We start from the raw sequence: 24,612 nt of genomic DNA on the forward strand, positions 1-24,612 counted from the left end.
GGATCTCAGAGATCCAGACCTGCCCACTTCTGCAAACTGCAGTTGGATGCTACTCCAAAAATCTGGATCGTTCGTGTTCTCTTGTTTCCCTCTAGTGGTGAAGAAAAGCCCAACGCGTGTGGACCCAGGTTCGTCACCAAGGCAGCGCGTCAGTTTGAGGTTACCTTGACAACTTTAAATGGATCCTCTAACTTCTTGTACTCAGCTTTATCAATCATAGGATAATAGATATTACCTATTTTTGAAGGTGCCCTTCCTACTTTGGAATATTTCCAGTGTTGTTCATCTATGACTCAAGAAGATTGTGTGCCAAGAAACTGCACGATATCACAATTTGTCGGTATGTAGGCTTATGTTGTTTGTCTGGCTACTTGGTAGCAATGCACAGCATGGAAAGATAATAGGGGCGCAGGAGTTTGCATAGAAAATCAGATGGGCCGTTTTAAATAATTACTCATTTCATAAATAGTGTGAAAATCAAACACTGTATCCCATGTTGTGTTCATACTGTAAACGTAACGCAAAATAAAATAGACTGTCTCTACATTTCCAGGATCACCTGCAACACAGTGAAGAATGGCTGTGGTCGCTCAATCACATTACACATTCGGGGTCCGAACTGGAGTTGCCAATAATCTTTGCTACTTGGATGAGCAAACAGTAGTATTTCCATGTGGAAATAATCTGGTGCGTTACAACATTGACCAAAAATGGCAGAAATTAATCCCAGGTAGGCCTAATGTTTATTTTAATGTAGGCCTAATGTGTCGAGCTCATTAAATGCATTTGTATACAAACTGAACTTCATTTTGTGGACAATAATAATAATGACAACATTAATAATTTGGATTGTACAATTTGACACCTTAATAACTAGTTAAAAGTAACACTGGTTATAATTGGTACTATTTGTAGAGGAATGATTTGCTTGAACATACCCATGTGTCACTGTGCCAACAGGGTCAGAGAAAAGCCAGGGCATGTTTGCCATGGCCTTAAGCCCCAACCGGCGTTACATGGCCGTATCAGAGCGAGCAGAGAAGGGCACCATCACAGTGTATGATATGCACCATGAGCAGAGCCGTAGGAGAAAGGTGCTGACAGGCGGAGACCTTCCGGTCGGAGAGTTTGTTAGCTTGGCTTTTTCCCCAGACTCCAAGTTCCTTATAGGCCAGTCTGGGGCCCCTGACTGGACCCTTTTCTTCTGGATGTGGGAGAAGCAGCATGTCTTAGCCACAGTCAAGACCACCACTCTCCCCAACAGTGTCTACCAGGCAAGTAACTGAGCACAACGTGTCATTTACACACACACACACACACACACACACACACACACACACACACACACACACACACACACACACACACACAAACAAACAAACACACACACGTCATTTATGTGGTGGTCACTGTTCCTGTGGTCATTGTTGTTCCTTACAAACACTTTTCACCTTCAAGTATGTACAAGCCACTGATGCATAGGGTTGATTTTCTGTATCATTTTAAAGATCAGCTTCAGCCCCCATGACAACACACTGATCTGTGTGAGTGGCAATGGCGTGTTCAAGCAGTACCGTTACACAGAGGGCGCCTTGAAACAGTGCAACTCCACCAAGTTTGAGGCACAGAATTTTATGGCCCATACGTGGATGTCAGAGGAGCGTGTTATTGCTGGCACGGACATGGGTCGCCTGCTGGTGTTTGAATCTGGCGACCTGCGTTGGGAGATAAACGCCAGCTCCAAGACCTCATATGAGGCAGACAGGTCGGTTCCTTTGCTTGACTGGTCTCTTAAACACACACACACACACACACACACACACACACACACACACACACACACACACACACAAAGCTGTAAAACTGTAAACACGGTAGCTCACATGATGGAGTTCTGTATACTGTGCCCATTATTATTCATTTTAGTTCTTTACCTGGGTTCATAGCTTGTGGACAGTGTTGGGTTAAATGCTGCCTCCCACCCACAACCACGATAACACACATTTACACACCCACACCAGGAATTGCATACATACAGTAATTGCAGTACATGCATGTGAGGCACAGACTGAAGCCTGTTGTGTGATTCCCATGAGTGTCTGTGCCGTCCACAAGACAGGAGACAGACCCCTCTGAGGAGGATGCAGCCCAGACTCCCAGCATGCCCTGCATCGCGGCCATCACAGCCTACTCCAAGGGCTTTGCCTGCTCCGCCGGCCATGGCACTGTGTGCCTGTTTGAGAAGACAGAGGAGAAGGACCAGTACCGCAAGACCAGAGAGATAAAGGTACTGTGCCGTAACTACGGACTCGAGCACTTTCAGTCCATTTAAAAGAATGTGACCCTGAACCCTAAATACAAAGATTTCTGTATTGTTGACATTAGAAATGTCTCAACATACTCAAATACCAAACAAATATCATCGCAAAAGTCATTTCTGTGATGAGGTGTCTACTACTAATACTAATCTAAACCATGCCCCCATTAGTAGACCAGGATCTTGGAAAGGGCTGAACAAAAAAATATGTGTCATTGGGCACTGGTAAGTCAAGGATAGAGTTAGCAGCAATACAACTGCCTGCTGAAATTGGCTTACAGGTACAAACTCAAGTGTTAATAATTTAACGCCATGGTCTGGTCTGGGGTTGCCAAGTAGTGCATGCAGTGTGGACGGTGTGTTTTTTGGTGCCTTCATCAGATACCTCCAGATCCGTATGCCGTTGAGCCGAGCCAAGCCCAGGCGCAGGAGATCACCACACTGTGCATCAGTCCATCAGAGGAGGGCCTGTCTGCCTGCACTGACCGAGGGCAGCTCTATAACATTACACTGGCCTCCACTGAGATCAACAAGGTACTGCCATGTCCAGCAGGACTTACCATAGATACGCCCAATAAAAATACCCTAACTTCTGCACGTTTTATCAAATGTATATCCAGACTTCACATTATTATTATTTTTTAAATCCCTTTCAAGTCCATCCCCCCAATTCTGCTATGGGATTGTTGCTTGCATGACTTTGCCACTACCCTTTCCAAATATCATGACATTGCAGATGTTTTGTTGAAAGCATCCTATTACTGTATGTTTGCATAGTTATTTGTGTGCTTACTGTAACATAGTTTCTTTATTGTATCAATTCATGTGTGCAGTCTGATGATATTGATTTAGCTTAAAAGACGATGCACTTATTGGCCTTGTGGTAAGGTGTGTGTTCTCACATGAGTGTGTGTGTGTTTCTGTTCCTCTGCTCTTGTTGATTTCAGTCGGAACAAGCCCACTTTGAGTTTCTGTCCCACTCCTTCCACTCCAAGGCCATCACTGGCCTGTCCATCTGCATTCGCAAACCCCTCATCGCCACCTGTTCACTAGACCACTCTGTACGCATATGGAACTATGAGACCAAGTACGTTTCCCTAACAACCCTGTTTGCAACAAAATTTCAGGGTTTTTTTATTTTTATTTTAGTAGCTGTATAAATATGAGTAATATTAATATAATTAACTGTAATCAGACATATCTTAAGAAAACGTATGTAATTCCACTGCATGGCAGTAGAAAAGAATGCAACCCATGTCGTCAGGGTCTGTGAGAGTATTAACATAACTAGAAGCTTTGCTTGCAGAAATTATACCTTTGATTCTAGTGATAGGTATATACAGAATGCAGTGATAGACTAATACACAGATATGCATGCTGGGAAATCAGTGTGTGTGTGTGTGTGTGTGTGTGTGTGTGTGTGTGTGTGTGTGTGCGTTTGTCATATGACTTCAGTGTTCTGGAGCTGTATAAAGAGTTCCAGGAGGAGGCCTACAGCGTGGCTCTCCACCCCTCTGGCCTCTTCATACTGGTCGGCTTCACTGACAAACTCCGGCTGATGAACCTGCTCATAGACGACATCCGGGTCTTTAAGGAGCTCACTGTGCGTGGCTCCAGAGAGGTGAGTGCTGGCAAACAGATAAGAAATAACTCCAAAGATGGAAACACCAGGGATTAAGGTTTGTTTTGATAGTAGAGTACAGTAGAGAACTTTTATTAATCCCGAGCGGTGTCTGACAGCTTACATAGATACATAGATACAAGACATAGACGAAGACCTAATACACATTATTGCACATTGCAGTAAGCATATAGCAAAATCTGAGTATAGCAAAAAGCCTTACATCAGTCAACATACACACACCCACGCTCTCTCTGTAGCTCACACACACACACACACACACACACACACACACACACACACACACACACACACACACACACACACACACACTGATGGCTGTTAGACCATGAAAGAAGGAGAACATTAAGACTATAGGTGAACAGCACATTATAAAGAGCAGTAGATGACTGAATAGCTGTCTGATGATCACTAAACTGGACTGCACGACACACGTGAGAGCACAGCAGTCTGTGAAATGGCTAATTAGCATGACAGATGATGGAGTGGCTGTTTGTAATTGATGATGATTGACTGTAATTGTTGCCTCTGCTGTCAGTGTGCGTTCAGTCACGGAGGTCACATGTTTGCTGCCGCCAATGGAAATGTCATTCACATCTACTCCACCACCACTTTCGATAATCTGCTCAATCTTAAAGGACACAACGGGAAGGTAAGCTACACTCTGTGAGAAAGTGGCAAGCGCATTAACACAATGTAACGTGAATATTGCTTGATTCGGTGTCTGTCTAACAATTTTTTTTTATCAAACAGTGTAATAAGTGTGCAATAACCTGGCTCTCACCAGATGAATGTGGTTCCACCTTGTTCCACACACATTCGAACTCGCGAAGCTGTGCGGAAACACACAGATCTAACTTGAGCAATGTGCAAAGCATTTACAAGCAAAAACACTGTTCACTTATAGAAAAGACCTGTAGTTTGAATGGGACTGTAGGCTTTCACTTCACTCATCATGTTTCTCTGCTGTGATTGGTTACCCTGATCCCCTTTGACACTACAGGTACGGTCTCTGGTATGGAGTATGGATGATAATCGGCTGGTGTCATGTGGCATGGATGGTGCCGTGTACGAGTGGAACACCCAGACTGCTAAGCGAGAATCTGAGAGTGTGCTGAAGTCCTGCAGCTACAATAGTGTGGCCATATCCTCAGATGGCAAGAACATCTTTGCTGTCGGCTCAGATCATACCTTGAAGGAAATCCAGGACTGCCAGGTACAGTCGTTGTTTAATGATGGTTAAATGTGCATGTAGAAGAGGTGGGAGGAAGAGTTGTCTTCAAAGTCAATCACAGTGAGAGTACCAAAAGTTCAATGGCACTATTGTTAACCCGTTAAGACACGGCATTATACATTTGCTGTTACCAGAATGGCAATTACCAAGTCGTAGTGCATTACTAAAGGCACTGTGGTAGGTCATAGTGTTGTAGTACTATGGTAGTTAACTTTTCAATGTCTATTACCACATGTCACTGGAGGTACGGCGTGCATTAAGAGGCTACAGCACTGTTATTCAAGTGTTGTTAAGAACATTACGTGTATAGCCAATATCTGAAATGTTAAATAAACGAAAAACAAATATCAACTGTTACATAATTGTGGTGGCTTCACAATATTAGTGCGTTCATGTGGTCTCGTAATTATCGTAAATACCAAACGCCGACATTCGAAGCACACATGAACGCCACCGCTTCTGGTATTTACCACTGGACAACTCGTAGAAAATTTTAAGAAACGAGTTTACGAGATGATGACGCACACAACAGCTGGCTCTACTCTCGCCATGGCAACGCTAAGTTGAAAGTCATGGTAAATGACAGTGTCAGAAAATATACAGCATTTTTACCGTTGACTTCCTAATTCATTTGCTTGCTGTAGCTGATGAACAACAGTCTACAATCGTTTTAGTAAAAAGTCTCACTCTGGTTCGCCATCTTTAATTTGTAAACAACATCAAAAAAGCACATGAACGCAACGCACTTGTAAATACCACTTCGCAACTAGATAATATCTACTTCGGAAGACCACATGAATGCACCATTAGTTTGCTGAATCAGAAAGTAGTGATCCTCAAACCAAGTCGCTGCTGTCTCTGTAGATCATGAAGGAGATGTTGGCAGAGGATGCCGTATACACCGCCGTCACAATGACCCGATCGGGACGCACCATCTTCACCGGCACCTCCACTGGCACCATCAGGGCCATCAAGTACCCGATCCCCGTCCAGAAGGAGTGGACAGAGTACCAGGCCCACTCGTCCGCCATTAACAAAGTGAGCGCTGTGGTTTTGGCATCGTTTGCTTGTTTGGTATGTGAATATGGGATTCCAGGGCCCTGCCTTGGCCTAACGGTAGGGCACTGGGTTACTGCGCCGGCGACCTAGGTTCGATTCTGGCCAGGGTCATTTGCTAATCCTTCCCCGTCTCACTCTCCCCACTCATTTCCTGTCTCTCCTCCACTGTTCTGTAAAAAATAAAGGCAAAAAGCCTGGGGGGGGGGGGGTTGGTGGATTAGGACTCCAGTAGGATGTGACCAGAATCCGCTCAGAGCTCCGTTTATGTCCTCAGATGCTCGTCACCTTCGATGACCAGTACCTGCTGACGGTGTCTCAAGATGGCTGCCTCCTGGTGTGGAAGATCATCGATAAGGAGGGCCGCGGCCTGAAGAGGGATAAAGACGTGTCTTACGCTGAGGAGATTCTCATCACCAAGTCTGACCTGGAGGAGAAGGTTAGCTGCCCCTCACAGCAGGCCCTGTAGCTTGCCTTTATTTTGCGCATTAGTGTCTTAACATTTCCGTACAACCATCAACCATCATGTTACATGTAATTCTAGAACCTGGGGCTCTATCGGTAGGACACTGGGCTCATTTGCCAACCTCTCGCCATTCGCTTCCTATCAACCCCTCCTACTGTCCTACCATCAATAAAGTTGAAAAGGCCAGAAAAGATCTTTAAAAAAAAAATAATAATACTAGAACCTGTAGTAATTCTAGTGATAGTGAGGGTCTGACTTTGAAACAGAGTAAACAATAAAAAAAAACAACCTGGATGACAGCAAATATGAGTTCAGAATTTGTATTTATTTATGTCGATATGATGTGAAGTGAAACATGCACAACTGATTACAATAAGCACCAACATCATCTTGGCCTTACCCTCTGATATGCACATTTCCCGCTGCGCAGAATCAGATCATGACAGAGCTGAAGACTCGAGTAGAGGAGCTGAAGATGGAGAACGAGTACCAGCTACGGCTTAAGGACATGAACTACAACGAGAAGATCAAAGAGCTCTCTGAGAAGTTCATGCACGAGATAGAGGCCCTGAAGACCAGGAACCAGGTTCAGTGCACAAATACTCATTAACCTGTTAAGACACCGCGTTATGAATTTGCTGTTACCAGAATGCCAAGTTGTAGGGCATTACTAAAGGCCCTGTGTTATGGCATAGTGGTGTAATACTATGGTAGTTAACTTACCAATGACTATTGCCGTGTGCCACTGGAGGTACGGCGTACATTAAGTGGCTGCAATGTTTGTGCCTACCTTGTGGGTATCTGAATCGGAGTATTTGCAATGCACAAGGGTTTGCCTATTATAGCACAGCAAGTTCAATACAGCCAAGGTGGAACGATGGGGGGGATTGCATGTTCACCGTTAAGATTATAGTATTAGCACTTGTCCAACATTTGGGTCTTTTCATTCCATCTTTAGGTACTCAAAACTGACATGGAGAAACAAGAGTGGTCTCACCAGGAGACCATGACAGATGTGAATGAAAAGTTTGCAAAAGAACAGCAAGATTTTGGTATGTGTTATTCTAGTTTAAGCAGACACACAATCCATTTTCAAGTTTATTTTAGGACAAGGCTAGATCTATGCCTCTGTCTATTAAGTCTGTACTATGATGCACACATCATTATTAACCTAGTTATACGCACACACTTTGTCCTAACCACTACATTTCATTAGTGCAATACCATGTGGTTTCGGACAATTCACACGTGGTTGGAAAAATGTGCAGGTCTCTTGAAATATGCCATGGTGGAGACCCTGGTTGAGACTAATAAAAAAAAACATAGACAACATAGAAGTTACTCATTATTTATGTATAAAAATAGAACGTCATTTGAAAGCAAAAACGAAAAACGTAACAGTGTAACGTATGCATGAATGGTATGGATGGTAGATAAAACTTCCCACTCACTCACATTCTGACCACACCCCACAGAGTCGACAAGCAACCAGAAGCTGATGCTGGAGTACGAGAAGTACCACGAGCTCCAGCTGAAGTGCCAGCGCATGCAGGAGGACTATGAGCAGCAGCTGCAGACCAAGGAGCGCAGCAAGCAGAAGGCCCTGCAGGAGCTGACACGCAGCTACGAGATGAAGCAGCAGGACAGGCAGCAGGTGCTCACGCAGGTACGGACTGGACGGGTACAGGACACGGCCAGAGCACACGGCTGTGGGCAAACTAATGTCTCTTTTCCACTGCCGTTTTTCTGGTAGGCCTACCAGCTCGAAAAATGGAGAAGACGCGCTCACACTATCGACTAAATAGGCTAATTTAACACTTCTAAACTGGGTGCTGAATCCCACAAAAAACATAAATGAATGAATGAAGCGAAGGACAGCACTCTTCAGATTTCTTCTTTGTTTATTCGCCCACAAACGTTTTGGGCAGAGCCCTTCTTCAGCGTGTAATTGGCGTTTGCCTACAGGCCTACAGCTCGACACAGCGCGACTCGGCAGCCACTTTTTGCTTTTCGAATAGGCACGACGCAGCTCAATCGTAAAGCAAAATGTGGCGGCCGAGTCGCGCTCCGTCGAGCTGTAGGCCTACCAGAAAACCGGCAGTGGAAAAGAGGCATAAATGTACATTTCATAAGTAATGTAATGGAAGGAAGGAAGAGTTAGATTTCTGCCAAAGTAGCTAAGCCATCCATTGTGTGGTTTGGAGAGGGGAGGCTATTCAATAAGTGGTGTAGTAAAATGCCGGTATACGCACTATACCCACCTCAAAATTTCAGGGATTTCAGTATACCCACCTAAAATTGATTGATCTATTATTTAGAATAGCACAAATACAAAAGTAAACTACACCACTGTAATCGATTAGTGTGCTCTGGTTGCCCCAGTGTCAGGAGGATGCCAGGCAGCAGTTGAGGGAGTTTGAGGAGACCAAGACCCAGATTGAGGAGGACGGTGACCAGGAGATCCAGTGCATACGCATCAAGTACGAGAAGATCCTGCAGGAAGAGAGGGACATCAACCTCTGTCTGAAGGGGGAGACGGGAATCATGAAAAAGAAGGTGAGTTTGGTATTTTTCGGTAAACAGTGTGGTTTGTAACTGTTTCAGAATCAACATTGACCCAACCTGTGTGTGTGTGTGTGTGTGTGTGTGTGTGTGTGTGTGTGTGTGTGTGTGTGTCAAGATGTCTACAACTTGAATAGCAAAAAAAAAAAAAACTGGAAAAATTAGGATGACCCCCAAGCTTTTGAACGGTAGTGTATGTATAGAAAAGACATATGCTGATGGAACAGCCTGTATACAGTGCACAGTAATAATGAGTACACCCCTGTTTAAAAGTAACATTTTGAACAATATTCCAATAAGAAGAAAAGTTATTTCCAAAACGATCATAGAGTAAGTGTAATGCGACATCCTTTGAGCGTATGACTGCTGTGCACTGTATATAGACATACTAAGAAGAGCCTGCCTGTTGTAGTTAAGCAGCCTGCAGCGGGAGATAGACGAGCGCAGCATGGACATTGACAAACACAAGGTGGACATGCAGAAGCAGCAGGCTGTGACACGATCTCTGGAGAAGGACATCCACACCCTGAAGAAGGAGATCATGGAGAGAGATGAGACCATCCAGGACAAGGTGGGCAATGCATAGCTTGGAGACGCCAGGAGTATGCCGCCGGCCTGAGACCTGAGCGGAGCATGATCTCTCCGCTTGGGTCCGAATAAATCATTATGACTTTTATATACGCTAGTAAATAATGAATGATTATGAGACTGGTTGCAGACATTGGCAATGGCAAAACAATGCAACTGTTTACACAATTTGAAGTATTTTCATACCTCACATAAACCTTTGTTGTTAAATTTTAACATTTCTAAATCAATTAACTTGTCTCATATTCAGGAAAAGAGAATATATGAACTGAAGAAGAAGAATCAGGAGCTTGAAAAGTTCAAATTCGTACTAGACTACAAGATCAAAGAGCTAAAGAAACAGATTGAGCCCCGGGAGAATGACATCAAAGAAATGAAAGAGCAAATCCTAGAGGTGCGTAACGCAATCCTGTCTGTCAAATAATGTGTTTTTAAAATATTTCACTTCCACAGTTGCCTCTATGTTCAGAGGATAGTTGTTTGACATTAGTAATTAAATCTTCATCAGGTCGGCTTGTTACGACATAGTGTAATCGCTTGTTTCTTCATACAATACAAACAACAGCCTAATAGCCAACAGCTCAAAGTTCCATGCACAGCTTCTAGTTGCTGGTAAACGCAGGAGTGTTCAATACTTCAGAAGAAAGAAGTTTTCCGTTCACTTTCTTGACTTGACACTCGTTTATTCAGAGCGAACAGCGGGTTTCGCCTCTGTGTGTCATCAGGTTCGCTCAGGCATGGCTGATGACGCACGACAGCGAAGCGCGTTGTTCACTCTGAACAAATGAGCATTAAGTCAAGAAAGTGTGCAGTAAACCTCTTTCTTTTGAAGTAATAAGCCTAATCGCCTTTTAAGAAAATACTTGCAGCTCTAACAGCGAACATGAATCGGTTTAATTTCTTCCTGGCAGATGGAAACTGAACTGGATAAGTTCCATAAGAAGAACACACAGCTGGAGTTGAACAACTCTGAACTGAAGCTTAAGGTGAAGGTTACAGACAGAGAGCTGCACAAGGAGATGAGGAGGGTGAGTTTGAATAGGCATGTTCCTTTCAGTCTGCTCTGCTCTGCTTGGTCATTATGCTTTTGCTGCTGAAGACAATGTAGCAATCACATGAAGTACTGCAATTATATACACTATATAGGTGACAATTTAATATGTAATTGCCTAGCCTTCATAGACCCACATCGAATCAAGTTCATGAAGGCCGATCTGGGTCGATGCGGCTAGGCAATTAGATCTCCTTTGCAGAGTCTGAGGCTGTATTGTTTATCGGCTGATGAGGTGTGTTTGTGTGTGTGTGTGTGTGCGTGCGCATGTGTGTGTGTGTGTGTGTGTGTATTGGTCACCCAGGTGAAGGATGTGGAGTCCCTGGTACACAGCTTCAAGAGGGAGCTGCACCACTGTGTCTTGTTCATCCAGGAGCCCAGAAAGCTGAAGGACAGCATCCGCGAGCTGTACGAGCACTACGTGCAGCAGAGCGATGTGGTGAGTCTGTGCACACCTACAGCACTGTAGCTGTACCCTCCACCCACCACAGCCCACACAGTGCCATGATGACTCAGCACAGCGTCATTCATGGACCTCTTCGCCACAAAGCCAATGCTGTAATTTACTGGGCTGATGATTGGCGCCCTGGCCAACGTCCCCCCTAGCACCCCAACCCCACTGCAGCTCTGCCCCCTCGCGAAAAAAAACCACAGAGTATCTAAAAAAAATTGTTTTTACAAATGCTAATAGCGGTAATTGGCCATTTATGAGATATTGTTGGGGGCGGAGTATCGCAATGGTTCCGTCCCTCTCTCAGGTGCCACCGTGGTCGGCCCACGCCTGGAGGTGTTCATATACCAAAAGACATTTCACATTCTATGTATGCCTCTTCCTGTATTTTGTCTGGATATGGATATTATGGTTGTGGTTGGCATGGGGCATGTGTGTCCTTTGTGAGCTGAAGCACTATTTTAGTGAATGTTGTTGTTTTCTCTTTTTTTTAAAATTCAAAGTGACTTACCTACAACAGTGGGCATAATCGTCAACATTCACTGCGTGGAGGGAATTTGAAACATGTTCCTGTTGTAGGTCGAGATAGTGGGTGCGGACAAGGACATCGAGCGAGAGTACTGCCGGCAGAGGGAGCACCTGGAGAGGAATGTGGCCTCACTCAAGAAGAAGCTGGCCAAAGATGCCGACGTACACCGCACAGAGAGCAACAAAATTATGTCGGTCCGTGTGTTTGTGTTTTTGTGTGTGTTTGTGAACAAGTTCTCCTTGTTATCAACTCCCCCTCCCAATATGAATACATGAATCAAGCATTTGTGCTACCTTCAGTGGTCCTGCGGCAGAAAGCAAGTGTGTGTGGTGTGTCATCATTTTATGGGTATTGGACTATCACTGTTACTTCCACTGTTAGTCGTGTCTTGCACTTTGATGTCAGTCTGTAATTGTCAGTCCCATGTATGTTTATGTCCTTTCATGGTATAAGAGAGAAAAAGTCATTTCAATTTCCTTGTATTACCTGCGCATATGAAGAAACTGACAATAAAAGCTGACTTGACTGGACTTGTGGCCCCTCAGGAGAATGTCTCACTGATCACAGAGATCAACGACCTGCGGCGGGAGCTCCGTATGCTGCGAACCCAGATCCACGACTACGAGTGCCAGGCCACCATCACCAAGAGGAGCAAGCCTAAGAGCCTGACCGACAGCAAATGCCACTCAGAAAAAGGAGGAATGGAAGGATCCTCAAGTCTTCTCAGAAACAGCAAGTGTCAGTTCCACATTTATGACTTGCACATGAACACACACAGCAGAGAACTACTGCTCTCACAGCAACTATTCACCGCATTGACTGTACATTTTGTGTGAAATCACATTTTTCTTAAAGATCGCCTCTCAACGTAATTTAATTAATATTGCCGTGTTCCCAATTGTTATTGAATGTGTTACGCGTTGGTCCTGTTTTAAAAAACGTTCTGGTTGCTTTGTTTCAAGACGTTTTTGCAAGCTGGCAAGGTGGCTTGTGGAGAAACGAGAGAGTGTTCCGTGTTTCTCGTGGAAATGCGTCTCTGATTGGCTCACTCCTCCTGCTCTCAAAGAAACGCGTCTCTGATTGGCTCAGTCCTCCAGCCTTGGGAGAGAATGTAAGGGGAAACAGAGTCGCCACTTCCCCGGATGGTACTGCACTATAGGGGCGCCAACGGAGGCGTGCAGGCTCCATTCAGGGCTGTGCTCTTTCGACAGCGACCCCTAGGCGAGCTGTAGGCACGGAGCAACCGGAGTGAGCAGGCTTTATGTATGAGGCTTTGTGCTGTGTGTGTACCTGAGAGTAGCAACCAGCTGATAGCTAAGCTAAGCTATGTTTCGGACCACCAGACGTTGCTTGTTTTGAAAACAAGCAGAAAAAAATTACTCGACATGTTTTTAGATAAATGGGTCGATATAAACCTTTGTGGGCAACGCCTTCTTTCGACGTGACGAAACACAGACAGGCTTTCGTGATTCGCTCGTTTCTCTGCATTATTGATGTAAATTGGGAAACACCGGGAAACACAGCCAGGAGAGTTGACGCACCGCTATGAGAGCCTTGCAAGTGAGTTTAACTTGGGGTGACCGTCCGATCTTCGAAAGGAGTGAGTAAAACTGAGTTTTATCGGAAGTTGGCCTTTAAAGGGACACTGTGCAGGAAATGGACAAAAAGGGTACTGCAACTATGCTGCTAATTGCCAAATTTGATCTTAACATGAAAGTTTACTAAGTAATAAACACATATTTTCTACTATGGTCCAAGTACAGTCATTTTTGCAGCTAAAAATGGCTATTTCTGGAAATTCAAAATGGCGGACCATGGAGAAGATCCCCCTTTTCATGTATGAAAAGTGCAATTTTTCCAGTCATTATGAATACTTTGAATTTGATGGTGGTGGTAAGTATTCATGAAAAAGGTAACATTAGTGAATGGGCAGCATGAATTCTGGAAATAAAACTCTCACACAGTGTCCCTTTAAGTCCTTGATGTGGTTAAGCATTGAATCTTCACCATTCTTGACATTTATGTGATTCAATGCAATGTAACAGGATTCTATGGGTTTTGTTTGTTTGTTTGTTTTTGCAGTGAGAGCATCCTTTGAGGGCCTCATCCCACGCCTTAACTTGGAGGAAGAGGAGTGCCTCGCCCTGCGGACCCCCACCAGCAACACCAAGCTGCCCGCTCTGGCCACCTGAATACGTCGGCTGTGGAGGATACACTTTATTCTCTCTTATTTTTTAAATATTAGCCAGAGTATGAATTATTATCCAGCATATGAATATTAGGGGGAGCACATGAAATTAAATCTGATTAGTGTAGCAAGTGTATTATGGCACACACTCAGAAATATGTACTGTGATAACTGATTCAATTTACTTGGATAAGAGGATAAGAAACAAAGATGTTAAAATTAGTCTCGTAGTGTAATATGTAAATAAATGTTTTTCTAATGAAATCGGACAGATTTGTTTTGTTTTTGTTTTTTAATGCAAGTTTTCCATTACCGTGTCAATTTCACTGACTTTATTATGGCTATTAAAAGCCATTCAGGATCAAAAAATGAGAATGGATTCTCTGACTAAGGCACTCCAAATTAAAATGTCTATTAATATGACAGGTCCTACATGGACATATTAAAAACAAGGCCCACGTGTAGCGGCATGAGTGCCTTTTTCGTGTTACTGCCCTGAAGAAGGCACTCATGCCGCTACGCGTGGGCCTTGTTTTTAATATGTTCATGTAGGACCTGTCATATTAATAAAGATATTTTAATTTGGAGTGCCTTAGTCAGAGAATTCATTCTCATTTTTTGATCCTGGAAGTACTATACCTTGGACTAAAGAGCACCCAAACCCAAGAAGCCAACAAACAATCTGGATAAGAGCACGCCATACTCCACAAACTGATATTAAAAGCCATTTTAAGACTAAATGTTTGAGTACATTTGTTTCATACTTATGCTCTTTAGATCAAATTCTCCTGTGTAAGCCGTGTGTGTGTGTGCGTGCGTGTGCCTGCACTGTTAGTTGTTGTACTGGTGCATGAAAAGGTCAAACATTTAGTTCACTAATGGAGCCTCGAACTGCTGTGTCAAGGTTAATTGACTAGCTAATGGCACTGGTCCCAGAGGGCATAACAGCTATCACAGATACACAGCCCGACCTCAGAATATAGAATTTTTACATAAAAAAACATGGATAGTTGAGGCAGCTGCGTCGGATGCAGCTGGAAATGGTGCTAAGGTAACTCAACACGCACAGTACTTAAAGGTGCACTGTGTGAATTTTAAAGTAGAGTATTTCCAGAATTCATGTTGCCCATTCTGAAATGTTACGTTTTCCACAAACACCACCACGATCAAATTGTAGGTATTCATTATGACTTGGAAAATTGCACTTTTCAAACATGAAAAGGGGGAAATTGGACATGGTACGTCATTTCGAATTTCCAGCAATCTACATATTAGAGTAAGTTTAGTTTACTATTTAGGAAATAGATTACATCTGGTAATAGGCAGCAACACAGTGTCAGTGTTGCATAGTTGCAATACCTACTCTGTCCACCATCCTACACAGTGCACCTGTAATTTTACCCTTGGTAGTTCTTGTGTCTTGAGAAGATACTGTTGACTGTATCCGTCATCAACATAAGCTGACTGAATTTTTCATTAATAGTGATTGATATGGAAGCATATATACTTCATAAACATAAATAAATACACTAATCTAAAAAAAAATCATTACAATTAAAATAAAATAAAACAAATCCAGCAGAAATGCTGCTTCAGATTTATGTTCTCATTATCATTCAGCAGCATTTTTTTAAAGGACAAAAAAGTCCCTCATTGTGGGCAACCAGAGGACCAGCCACAAATCACGTGGGTTGACACCATCCTGCTGATGACAAAATGGCCATTATTTGGCCCTGGTGACATCAGGCCGCCTGTGGACAGTGTGTTGCCCTCCCCCTCCCCCCGCTGCTGCAGTCATCCGATGACCCATTGTCCCCCATAATGCCTGGGTAGGATGTCACTCTCCGGGACACAGTCCACTCACTATCCTACCAGGCAGCCACATGTTGTGTGCTCTGTGAGTGTGTGTGTGTGTGTGTTTGTTTCTCTCTGTGTGTGTTTCTCTGAGTATGGTGTGTGTGTGTGATTCTCTGTGTACGGTATGTGTGTGTGTATGTTTGCATGTTTGCCTGTGTGAAAGAGAGACTCTATGTGCATGCAGTGCCTGTGCTCATTGATGGTGGGGGGTTGTTTTATACGGCAGACTCACCGTTTGGAATCAGACGCGAAGGAGACTGCAGCTATTGTGTCTGTGGAGTGATATTTGAGTGACAACATGGCCCTGACAGCTGTGGCTCTGTGTTGCTGCCCTTGACGCTTGGCACTGCCTACCATGAGGCCCTGTGAAACTGCCACCCACGCCCCTCTCTCTACTCTCACCACCAGCCATTACAGCACGCCCCTCGCCCCCCCGACAGAGACCAAGTGACAGACTCACCGACCGTCCCACAAACAACAAACGCTCACATCCCAACAATGAAAGCGGTGGAGGGAGTGAGTGAGACAGGGCAGGCAGGAGATGGATGGAATATGCTGTCACACAGACGGAGCACCACGACGACAACACCAAGGAACTCCCTGACTGAGCAGGGAGCACGCCGACTGACCAGGGGCGCGTGTCACATGAAGTTCTGTTTACAACGAAGTTCTTTTTACTCTCCGAGACGCATCATGAGGACTTGGTGCAACTTTGCTCAGGGGCGCAGAGAGGCTCTCTCATCAGCAGGCTTATCGGGCTCCATGTCTGCACTGGTGCAGGGACTTTCACAAGGCTCGTGAGGTGAGTGCTCTGAGACTGCTTTCTCTCTGTTATATTCACACTTTGATGAAACCACCTCTGTTCATTTTGTCTGTTATGTTGACATGCATTAGTGTGGGGGCATGTGTGTTGTTGCATGCATGTGAGTTGCCATGTTGGGGCTACAACTACAAATAGATATTAAGTATGCTACAGAAAGCAATATTTTTATATGTAATGCTACACCAGGGATGGTATATAAACTATAGTATATATAGTTTATATGATATCAGCCTATACTATCCCATCCTACTATACTATACTATACTATACTATACTATACTATACTATACTATTCTATGCTTAACTATACTACACTGACCTATTATGCATACATGTCAGTGATACTATACTATACTATACTGTACTATGAAGTTAATTGTTTTGGTCATGATGTGACTGATCGGCAGCTCATGTTTTCCTGCAACTCTTCTCTTCACAGGCCCTTCAGTGATCCAGGTGGGTCGTGGTGGGCCGTGGCGGAGACATGGCTGAGATGGATCGCCTGCCCGTGGCAAGGCCGGCCCCCGGCCCCCCAGCCCGCCCGAGCTCCGAGCTGGCCTGGGTGCAGCGGCGCACCCTGGAGGAGCAGGTGGAGCTCTGGTGGTTCGGGGAGCCGCGCGTCTCCCTGCTCTGCTACGGCGCCTCCGTGGGCCTGGTGCTGGGCCTGGGGCTGGGCGGCATCGGCCTCCTCTCCACGGCCTCCTCCGCGTCGGGCCGCTCGGCCGCCTGGCGTCTGGGCGTGGGCTCCACACTCTGCCTGCTGGCGCTGGCCGTCCTCCTGAAGCAGCTGCTCAGTTCTGCCGTGCAGGACATGGGCTGCGTGCGCAGCCGGAGGCGCGTGGAGCTGCTCCGCACCGGCGGCCGGATGGACCCGGCACTGCTGCTGGCCGCTGGGGTTGGGGTGGCCGTGTGTGGAGGCACCCTGCTGGGGCTGGGGGAGCAGGACATGCTGCTGTCAGGGGTGGTCCTCCTGGCCTGCGGGGGCACTGTGGTGCTGGGCGTAGGGGTGTACTCCACTGTGGCGGCGTGGCAGATGCGGAGGGACGTGAGGAGGAGGAGGAGGCGCGGCAGGCGGAGACGAGTGCGGGTGTACACCGTCAGCACGGGCCCCAACCCACAGCCATGGAGGGACTCTGCCTCTAGCCAGGCCAGTTTGATATGAGTGACTGCATGAGTGCGTTTTAATATGTGACCTTGCCTCCTCCACTTGCCTCCTCCACTCGCTTCTCGTCATGATGACATCACTGACAACAGCATTATATTTCAATATCTTGCAAAAGCTCAATTATAGAGTCTTTTTCTCGTTTGCAATTGTTATGGTGAATGAAAAACAGTCCCTCAAAAGTTGTTGTGGCTAGGCTGACAGCTGGGAAACTTTATCGTTTTCTCCACGGAGGAGGGGCCAGGAGGCGGGGCGAGGAGACAAGCGCAAGTGGAGGAGGCAAGGTCACATATTGGGATGCGCCCCATGAGAGGAGGAGATGGAGCATGGGGATGAAGGAGGACATGCAGCAAGAGGAGAGGAAAAGTGTTGAGGAATTACTTAGTGAGGAAGAAGAGGAATACATCTTCCTCTTATCTGCTTTTCTGTTCTGACGGTCCTCAAAACGGTTGTTTCCTCATCAGACACTAATGGAAGCACATCACACTCCAACCATCACCAATGAGTCATTAAAGGCAGAGATTCCATTTCAGAGAGGCCTTTTCCTGGTCTGCAGTTGGATTACAAATCCAGGAGATATGCATATGTTTCCTGAAGTACTTTATGAAACAAATTTAACAGACTGAAGCAACGTCTCTTCATTCATTTTTGTTCATTTTTACAAATAGGGGATACACATTATGTACAGTACATGCACATGGGTCTGAGACCATATTCAACAGTCACGCTACCCTTGACTTGTCAGTACCTGGTGATGCCACATTTTTCGGCTCAGCCCTTTCCAAGATATGAGCAGTTCTAATGGGGGCAGCGTTTGTTTACATTTTTAAAAAATTAAACATAGGCCAACTACAAATATTTTCCCAAAAGGTACTGCTATTTGCTAGTTGTCTGCTGATGTTTTATAACCTTTTGGATGTTTTTGGGAATAAATAAAAATGTTTTTTTGAAATGTAAACAAAGAGCTGCCCCCATTACAATGACTAGGATCTCGGAAACGGCTGAAGAAAAAGAAAAAAAAATCTCAGGCACTGACAAGTCCAGGGTAGTGTGAGCATTCCAACTGCATGTTGAAATTGACCAAACTGTCCCTTTAACAGTCTTAAAATGTATTAACTGCTTGACTGAATTTGTTATGAAAATCATTTTTTGATCAGCAACAATGTGTACGACACAATTGAAATACAATATACAGTATAGTATTCTTGGCCAGGGATGTGCATATGTTAAATGTCTGAAAAAGGATACTGACATAGGCTGACTCCATCCATTCTCAGATATAAATAGTCACACTCTTTAAAAAAAAAAGATAAAAAGAAAAACAAACAGCAACAGGCAAGCAAATCAATGCACCAGCATTGTCAGCCCTTGAGGGGACCCCCCCCCCCCCCTTTAATTTGATCTCATCCAATGGTGAACTGGTCTAGGTCCAGCTCATACTGGTCTAGGTCCAGCTCATCATCATCACTATCGTCCCCTGCTGTACGCCTCTCCTGCTCTCTCTCCCTCTCCACCCGTTCTCTCTCCCCACTCTGGATGTAGTTATCTTCGATGAACCCGTCGTCGTCATCGTCAGGCTCCAGGGGGCCGCGGCGGCGCGGGGGAACCCTCTCCATCACGCTGGAGGGGGCGAAACCCACCTCAACCTCAAGGCCTCGCGGCTCGCACTGGCTGGCGGTGTCGCCCTCTTGCAGGAGCATGTGGCGGTAGCTGGCCAGGTAGCGCTGGAAGAGTCGTAACTTGACAGCCATGAAGATGAAGAGGAGCACGGCGATCATGGTGAGAAGAGCGGCCAGCAGGTATGGCCAGGAGCCCGCGTTACTGCCTGGGTCGACTTCCAGAAGCCACGCACAACAGAAAAGGGATGTTGTTGACATTGACACATTGGGAACATAACAGTAGAGAGTATGAGAGATAGAGAGAGAGAGAGAGAGAGAGAGAGAGAGAGAGAGAGAGAGAGAGAGAACTGTGTGCTTATAAGGTGCTTACCTGCTGTGTCGTTCCCAGACTGGCTGCTATCTTCCAGGAGATTTCTTTGGAATACTCTGATGGTGTTTTCAGTTGCATCTTCTGATGCACAATTGACACACAAAAGAGACTAATCAATATAGACTGTCACTCTGCCATTAATCAACCATTAGACCATGTTAGTGTGATGGTTAAGGGATGGACATGGTGGATCCTTACCTTTAATATTTGAGCACTGTGCTTTTGGGCTTTGCCACATGAGTACCCCAATAAGTGCCATCCTGAGGCACCGGTAAGGACATCCTCTCCACATCTTCCTGTAAATACAATAACATAATCTTAATTTTTCGGTCCATTTTGTTTAACCAGCACACACGTGTGTGTGTGTGTGTGTGTGTGTGTGTGTGTGTGTGTGTGTGTGTGTGTGTGTGTGTGTGTGTGTGTGTGTGTGTGTGTGATTGTGGTTGTGGTTGTGAGTGTGTGTGTGTGTGTGTGTGTGCGTGTGCATGTGTGTGCAGCAAGGATGTGGGGAGTATTTGTCAGGGTCTATTTTTGAGGTATCATTTCACCCATAAGTGTGTCACGTCCTGCATTCCAGAGTAAGCCTGCTGTATGCATATTGTTTTGTAATCCCTTGACTTGAATGTGCTGAGAAAAACATAGTCATAATTTATGTTGAGCTTCAACCTGACAGAATGATCCCCACAGTTATACCATTCCTTAAGACTCTCTAAAGAGATCCTGAAAATGGTTTCCCAAAAAATTGCCGCAGGCTATAGTAATCTTCAATAAAGGTCTAGTAAAATGTTGTACTGTAGGGTATAGACAGGGGTCCCCAACCTTTTTGGGTTTGAGGGCTACCGAGGGCTACGCGGGGGCTTCTGAGGACTACCCGAGGGCCACTTTTGTTCAAAATCCTCTACTGATGTCTTGGCATCATTCTCAAATCACACTATTATTGAATGATAATTTACTTATAGGTTATAAAGAATAAATAATCTCATGTTTAATCATCAAGAAAAGCATTAACTGTGACTAAAATGTGGTAGTCGTCACTGTTTATCAACATCCTTGGTGGGCACCTCAGAAGCTCCTGGAGGGCTACCTGGCGCCCGCGGGCACAACGTTGGTGACACCTGGTATAGATTGTAGTGACATTGTTAACATTATCTCTCAGAAAGTCCTGATTGCCTTGTTTTGTTCCGTCTCTTGCTCAAGTGTGATTAAGGTCAGAATATTACAGGTTTAATGGGAAGCTCACCACCATGCTGTAAATTCCAGTCTTAAATACTTTACTTTTAAGTGGTTTATACTGTAGGTCTTTGAATGGTTACAGATCCCTGCCTGTCTTGGCCAAACATGTATCTCTTCCTGTTTGTGGAGTATGGCGTGCTCTTATCCAGATAGTTTGTTGGCTTCTTGGGTTTGGGTGCTCTTTAGTCCAAGGTATAGTACTTCCAGGATCAAAAATGAGAATAAATTCTCTGACTAAGGCACTCCAAATTAAAATGTCTTTATTTATATGACAGGTCCTGCATGGACATATTAATATGTAATATGTCCATGTAGGACCTGTCATATAAATAAAGACATTTTAATTTGGAGTGCCTTAGTCAGAGAATTTATTCTCATTTTTTGATCCTGGATGTATCTCTTCCTGCCATAGGTGAAGTGTTTGAGTCCATTCTATCACACATTCATATAATATGTGGTGTGAATGAACATAAATCTAACGTGTCTCTACTTCTAAGACAGTTATTTCTGAGTAACCTCAAAACCAAAAGTATAATTTTCATGCATAATGGATACATGTGCACATCTTTATACTCTGATAAAAATAAGTGTCCTATACTCTAAAATACACTTTTCTATCTCAACAAGGAACCACTGTTCATAAAGCCTTGAGTACACATGCATATGATTCTATTCAATGTGCACAGATGTTGTTAAGAGTTATGGAAAAACATAGTTTTAAAGAGACCCCGTTGTCCTGTGGTGTAACCCATGTAACCTTGTATTTTTATTATGATAGAGAGACAGACTTTACTTGTGTTTTTGACCTCCGGCACTGAAGACTTTTCCAAGTTCAAGTTGTCAAGCAGATTGATGATGTTGTTTCTTGCTTCCAATGGCAACCGTATCATGAGCTTCAGAAATACATACTGCAACTGGAAAAATAACCAGACAGAGCATGCAGCAGTAAGCACAAAGCTTGTCACGAAAAGCCAACAAATTATGCTTTCATTTGACATTTGATATTTCTCCGTCTTAGACACCTTAACCAAACAACTCAATTCCCAGCTCATATGCCCTATACTTCTAGTCATTCCTTTTCTACTCTGACCAAAGCTGCACTTATCAACACATTAGCCTTGTAATAAAATAGGCTAATATAATAAATACCTCCATAATGTGCTTTATTTGCTAAATGCAATGTTTACCATTACGAGCAGTCACATGAGTATCATGTGATGTATCTCAGACATTGGATCTCATAGTAACATTTGTAAGTGCCCTTTCTACTTGAATACATTTTACATACCAAAATGTTGCTGCAGGTAATCCACTGTTTCACCTTTGAAAGTCAACACATTATGAAACAATATTTTTTGTCTTAATTGGTTAAGCTTGGAGAGAGAACATAATATGTAAGCATGTTGTGCAAAGGTTGAAGGAAATGGGAATCGGATGACTGAGGGGAGCTGAGTTAATGTGTAACTTTTACAGCATAAGAAACCATTCCTTCATTCTTGGGCACAGCCTCCTCCATGTCTCAAGTAGCAGGAAGTGTATACAGAGACCGTGGTGGAGGCCCTGCCGTTGCCAACCGGTAGGGCACTCGTCTACCATGCGGTTGACCTGAGTTCGATTCCCAGCCCCGGTCATTTGCCGACCTCTCTCTCTCCGTCTCTCTCCCCATCCGTTTCCTGTCCACGTCTCACACTGTCCTATCATCAATAAAGTCATAAAAGACAAAAAAAAGTTTTTAAAGTTTTAGAAGTAGAGATTCCTGGGTGGATGCACTGCCATCCAGCTCTTTGAACAAGAGGGAAATAATTGCTAGAGAAGAGAGTCACATGGTGTATATATATATATGAAGAGTTGTAGTTGAAGAGAAAAGTGCCTTTTCAGAAAATAATCTTAATTCATTTTTATTTAATACAAAGCTATCAAAATTGCATATTTTTAGATTTTATTTATGTAATATAACTATTTATATGTATTATCAAGTACATGAATGTAAACTAAACCAACAACGGGGTTCTCCTAAACATATAAAAGTGCAGGTCTTCAGAAATGGAGTTAGGGGGTTTTGCATCTCAACTCTTCATATATATATATATTGTAGGCCAGGCCTACATGTTCAATTCTTCCTACTGCAATTCAGCCAACCTTTCAGCTGGGTTTATTGGATCACAAATAAATCATGTGCTGTTAATGACAATGTTTTACCCAAGAGCCAATGCAATACAAATGGTTAATATGGAAGTGTGTGTTTTTATTTAACGTTATGCCTGTGCAGAACAACTTGGTGTTCTGGGAGACAATCCAACACCAAAACCTGTTGTTCAAAGGCAGCCCAGCAGGTGTCACTGAGCACTTGGGTTGTTGCTCTTCCTCAGGTTTAAGAACCCTATATATGTAGAAGAGGCTATATTTTCTTTGTCACGGTAACAGGTATAAAAAAAAATCAATCAGACCAGTCCCTCTTTCCAGAAGACAATTAAAAAAAAAAAACAATAAATAAGATAAAAGTAAAGTACTTGAGTAAAGTACTCAAAAGCCTCAAACATCCACGGCATCCATGGTCACATGTAGGGCCGCTGACAGCTTTGCCTGGGCCCAAGAGGGATTCATATGAATGGCCCTCCCACCTTATACATCAGAAACCAATTCTGGGTCTCCCTTTTCCCTGAGTCAGGGACCACTGATCCCTGGTCATGCAGGGCATTTCTCTGTAAGCCGCCAGTCCTCAGGAGCTGATGCTGTTGGGGTTTTGAGGAGGACAAACATGTCCGGGATGGTTTTTGGTCCCTGTCCCCTGATTGCCACACAGTTGAGAGAGAGGAAAAAGCTGAGCGCTCTTGATGAAAACTCCAAATACAAGTCAAATAGACAGAAGTCCCTTTTTCGTAGACTTGTTGGCCACTGGGCCTACTTCAGGCAACTCTTGCATATGAGCCAAGGAGAAATAAAGTTCTTTAAGTTAAAAACCCTTTATTGTAAACTGGGGCATAGTCTAAAAATGCCGTCCGGTTTCAATCTCACCGGGTCTTCCCTGACGAAGACCCGGTGAGGTTGAAACTGGTCGGCGTTTTTAGACTATATGCCACACAGTTGAATTGATCAGTGTAGTGTTGTTTAATCCTTTTGATTCTCTCTTCATTTATACTGCCCTACAAAGGCAAAGTGCAGTAGCTATGCCAACATTGAAACTGACAAAAATGCCTTCAAAGGCTGGTATTAGATTGGATATTTTTTTTACGGCAAATTTGACATAACACTATCTCTAAAACAGGACACATTTGAACCTCAAGGCTTTGTCACAAGCTAAAGGAGGTGTATGCCTCTTTTCCACTTTTTTCTGGTAGGCCTACAGCTTGACACAGCGCGACTCAGCTGGCACTTTTTTCTTTTCTATTGAGCTGTGTCGTGCCTATTCAAAAAGCAAAAAGTGGCGCCTGAGTCGAGCAGAAGGCCTACCAGAAAAACACAAG

General features: G+C 44.2%; 3 protein-coding genes across 3 annotated transcripts; 2 read left to right on the forward strand and 1 right to left on the reverse strand.

The window, feature by feature from the left end:
• Window positions 1-233: 233 nt before the first annotated feature.
• Window positions 234-14,353, forward strand: cfap57 (cilia and flagella associated protein 57). The gene is made up of 23 exons (XM_063219680.1): window positions 234-340; window positions 554-730; window positions 961-1,274; window positions 1,509-1,765; window positions 2,116-2,287; window positions 2,699-2,851; window positions 3,265-3,404; window positions 3,773-3,938; window positions 4,498-4,611; window positions 4,963-5,175; window positions 6,058-6,231; window positions 6,527-6,688; window positions 7,146-7,301; window positions 7,674-7,767; window positions 8,191-8,381; window positions 9,098-9,271; window positions 9,690-9,848; window positions 10,116-10,259; window positions 10,777-10,893; window positions 11,221-11,355; window positions 11,947-12,090; window positions 12,442-12,634; window positions 13,979-14,353. The coding sequence occupies exons 2-23, from the start codon at window positions 577-579 to the stop codon at window positions 14,086-14,088; spliced, it is 3,636 nt and encodes a 1,211-aa protein (XP_063075750.1). The 5' UTR covers window positions 234-340; window positions 554-576; the 3' UTR covers window positions 14,089-14,353.
• A 2,895-nt stretch (window positions 14,354-17,248) lies between these two features.
• tmem125b (transmembrane protein 125b) lies at window positions 17,249-17,926 on the forward strand. The gene has a single exon (XM_063220000.1). It carries the CDS (start codon window positions 17,249-17,251, stop codon window positions 17,924-17,926), a length of 678 nt encoding a protein of 225 aa, XP_063076070.1.
• Window positions 17,927-19,326: 1,400 nt separating this feature from the next.
• Window positions 19,327-22,541, reverse strand: LOC134466604 (leucine-rich repeat-containing protein 19-like). Its single transcript, XM_063220498.1, has 5 exons — window positions 22,437-22,541; window positions 21,942-22,062; window positions 20,114-20,211; window positions 19,916-19,996; window positions 19,327-19,760 (listed from the first exon to the last, which is right to left on the reverse strand). Exons 3-5 carry the CDS (start codon window positions 20,205-20,207, stop codon window positions 19,330-19,332), a joined length of 606 nt encoding a protein of 201 aa, XP_063076568.1. The 5' UTR covers window positions 20,208-20,211; window positions 21,942-22,062; window positions 22,437-22,541; the 3' UTR covers window positions 19,327-19,329.
• Window positions 22,542-24,612: the final 2,071 nt, after the last annotated feature.

This window comes from Engraulis encrasicolus, chromosome 16, assembly GCF_034702125.1.
Source record: "Engraulis encrasicolus isolate BLACKSEA-1 chromosome 16, IST_EnEncr_1.0, whole genome shotgun sequence".
Taxonomy (NCBI): domain Eukaryota; kingdom Metazoa; phylum Chordata; class Actinopteri; order Clupeiformes; family Engraulidae; genus Engraulis; species Engraulis encrasicolus.